Raw genomic sequence first — 3271 nt, 5'->3', positions numbered from 1 at the left:
AGGCCAGCTGTTGTTTGTAACCCGAAATCTCCCGAGTCTGTCAGAGTGCTTCCCAGATCCTCTCTCTGTCTGTCCTTCTGCTTCCTGTTTTCAAGCGAGAAGTCAAAAAAAGATTGATTTTTTTGCTGAGTGATATGGAAAAATGCAAAGGACAGCTAAGAGGTTGATTTTTTTAAATCAACAGTTTATTAAGTGTCAAATAATATTTTACTAATATAGCAATGGATTTCCTGAGATAAAATTAAACTGTTTTTCAATTTTTAATCAAATAATTCACATATTTGCACGCTCCCTTTCATCATTAAAAAAGACTAAATACTTGTACGAAAATAACATTCTCTTACAGTTTGAATAAATATCTTTTTAATAGGCCTATGTATCAATACACTATAGCTATTATATATACTGTATGAATATCCTGTTTCGTATAAATCTGTATCATACATCATAAGTAGCCTATATAGGCCTATTTATATAACAATATCAAATATCTGTTGCCTTCATAAGCCATCAGCCATCGGGCAGAATGTGGAATACAGCAAACGGAGTAAAACACCATCCATCTGAACAGTATAAATAAAAATCATGAGATGAAAAATGTTGACAAGTACAGATTTCGGTGTATGATTAGAACTGAAGAATCATTGATCCATGTCTATTCCGAGTGGTTTATTCCTGCAGATAAACACAAATAAACATGTTATAGATATGAATGCTACATGAATCTGCATACATCATGCAATCATGCAATCTAACTCTGTCAATGCAGATATAATCTGTGGACTATTATTAGCACACTGTAAAAAGTGTTAAAAAAATTGAGTAAATCCGTTGCCTTACAATTATTAAGTAGGCTAAAGAAACGTAATGCTTAATTGAAAAAATTAAGTTATTGGAACTTGAAAATTCCAAATTTCTTATCTTTTTGGATTAAGTAAGAATTTTAAGGCAGCAGGTTTACTAAATTATGTTAAGTAAATAAACGTAATGCTTAATTGAAAAAATTAAGTTATGTGAACTTGACAACTCCACATTACTCAATTTTTTCGATTAAGCACGAAGTTTATTTAGGCTACTTAATAATTTGAAGGCAACGGGTTTACTCAATTTTTTAACTAAATAAACGTAATGCTTAAATGAAAAAAAAAATTTATTTGAACTTGACAATTCCAATTTACTTAATTTTTTCGATTAAGCATGAAGTTTATTTACCTAATAAATTTAAGGCAACAGGTTTACTAAATTTTTTAAGTAAATAAACTTAATGCTTAATTGAAAAAATTAAGTTTTGTGAACTTGACAATTCCACATTACTCAATTTGTTCGATTAAGCATGAAGTTTATTTACTTAATAATTCACTGAAGGCACTGGGTTTCCTCAGTTGTCTGTAAGTGTAGTGCTGTGCCGTGGTTAGCGTACCGCGCAGCAGCCGCAGCAGTCCCCGCAGATGGTGCCGATCAGCCCGTTGATCACCTGGAAAGCGCACAGGCCGATCTGGACCAGGCCGGTAATCAGCAGGATGCAGAACAGGGTCAGGTGCCACGTGATGATGTCCCCGGGGCCCGTGCACACATCCCACATCGTGTGGTTGGACAGGTAGTTTCTGAAGGACATAAAACAGTGTTACATTACGGCTACTGGGTTATTATCTGATTTGATTGTTATTGGAAAATAAACACGTACCCTTCGCTAAATTGGTATTGGGTGAAATTGCTGTTTTCTTCTGTGAAGCACTTGGGTCCGTGATTAATGGCCACACATGAGATAATCACGGAGTAAGTGGCGCCGACAGCTCCGGCCGCGGCAAACAGGATCGAGCTGAACATCTAGATCAAAACAAACCGAAATATGATCAATAAGTTATGACATATGTTTTTATATTGCTTTAACTCATCAGAATAAGTTAAAAAATGTTATTTAAAAAACTTTTTTTTTTAAGTTAGGCTATACAAGATAAAAAAAATTGTCAGTTTAATGTAAAATTTAAGTTGAAATGACTTAAATATCCAAGTTGATTGTACTTAAAAATGTAAGGCAGCAAATTTTTTTATATATATTTTTTACCTTAAATGTTACCATAATGTTTGGAACTGTAATTGCATTCATCTTTCTTCTTTAAAACGGTAGCCAGTGTGTTGCAAAAATCGCTTATAAGAGTTAAAAAAAGAAAAAAATGCATATTCTGAATATTTAACCCGGAAAGGCCTTTCTCAGATGGCGGGAATAACGTGGCCATTGTGTGGAAGAATGGCGTGAAAATGTCAATTGTCACATGACTTCTGATCCTCAAGAGAAGAGCGTTCGAGTTAAAGATGAGTTTTCTCACCGCAAACCGTTTTCCACAGCTCTCGTTCCCACAGCATCCACAGCAGTCGTTGTTCTTCAGACCCAGGAAAACCAGCGCTGGGAAGATCATCTAAACAAAGACCATCCCAGTATATTCAGTAAATGTGAGGGTTTTCTACATTTACTCAAAAATCTTAAAATCAAACAAAAAAATAGTGTAACATTTAGCGAAATAAAAACACTTCCTTAAAAGAACTCACGATATTGCACATAACCAGTAAGCCTAAAGAAAATGAGCTCCAAACAGAGCAAATTTAAATCCTCCATAAACCCTTTTTTGAACATAAATTGACACGTTAAATGCATGACATTTCATGTAGAGAAATGAGAACGTCCGAGCGTTCACTCACCAGCACACCGGATCCCAGGATTCCTCCCAGGTAAAAGACCTCGTCTGTGATGTCATCGCTCACATCGGCCACTTTCCCGCCGGGGAAGAACAGGAGGATGTTGCAGAGCACACAGATGATGGCCAGCGGGATGAGCGTGATCCCCAGGCATTTAGCACAGTTTCCAGAACACATGATTCAGAGGGAAGTTTAGTCCAGGACCGGGTGTGTGACGATGGAGTCCTTGTTCGGGTAAGGTGTCCGTGGCTGTGCTTGTGCAGGTGAGTGTGTGTGTGTGTGTGAGGATTTATAGGCACCGGTCTGTAAATGTGTAACTGTGGTGTGTCCTGCTCCTCTATCAGAGCCACACACACTATCAGCACTGAGTCACACCGGCTCCACCTTAGCATGCACAATACTTCATTCACAATACTTCATGACAAAAAAAAAATGACGTGAATGATGCTTTTTCCCATTTTTACCCGGACAGATTTTCAGGTTTTAAATGTTACTTTGACTGCCTGGCTCAATAGCAATTACACATTTTACACAGTAAAAAAAAAAAAAGCGATAACATTTTATTTTACAGTATCCT

The 3271-nt window shown here is 36.6% G+C and overlaps 1 protein-coding gene across 1 annotated transcript; it reads right to left on the bottom strand.

Annotated features, from left to right (window-relative positions):
- Nucleotides 1-247: 247 nt before the first annotated feature.
- On the bottom strand, nucleotides 248-2972 carry LOC143724277 (transmembrane 4 L6 family member 4-like). The gene is made up of 5 exons (XM_077217254.1): nucleotides 2698-2972; nucleotides 2328-2417; nucleotides 1685-1827; nucleotides 1421-1604; nucleotides 248-675 (listed from the first exon to the last, which is right to left on the bottom strand). The coding sequence occupies exons 1-5, from the start codon at nucleotides 2869-2871 to the stop codon at nucleotides 670-672; spliced, it is 597 nt and encodes a 198-aa protein (XP_077073369.1). The 5' UTR covers nucleotides 2872-2972; the 3' UTR covers nucleotides 248-669.
- Nucleotides 2973-3271: the final 299 nt, after the last annotated feature.

Source organism: Siphateles boraxobius, unplaced genomic scaffold (genome assembly GCF_051911475.1).
Source record: "Siphateles boraxobius isolate OS27281-9 unplaced genomic scaffold, OSU_SipBor_1 71, whole genome shotgun sequence".
Taxonomy (NCBI): Eukaryota; Metazoa; Chordata; class Actinopteri; order Cypriniformes; family Leuciscidae; genus Siphateles; species Siphateles boraxobius.
The sequence above is the reverse complement of the archived record's forward strand: the minus strand, read 5'-3'. Positions and strand labels throughout refer to the sequence as shown.

Excerpts from the sequence above, each read along its gene's own strand:
- LOC143724277 (XM_077217254.1), bottom strand. The coding sequence starts at position 2,871 with ATGTGTTCTGGAAACTGTGCTAAATGCCTGGGGATCACGCTCATCCCG. Across the intron at positions 2,418-2,697 it reads TCCTGGGATCCGGTGTGCTG|ATGATCTTCCCAGCGCTGGT; the intron begins GTGAGTGAACGC and ends GTCTTTGTTTAG. Across the intron at positions 1,605-1,684 it reads CAATACCAATTTAGCGAAGG|AAACTACCTGTCCAACCACA; the intron begins GTACGTGTTTAT and ends TATGTCCTTCAG.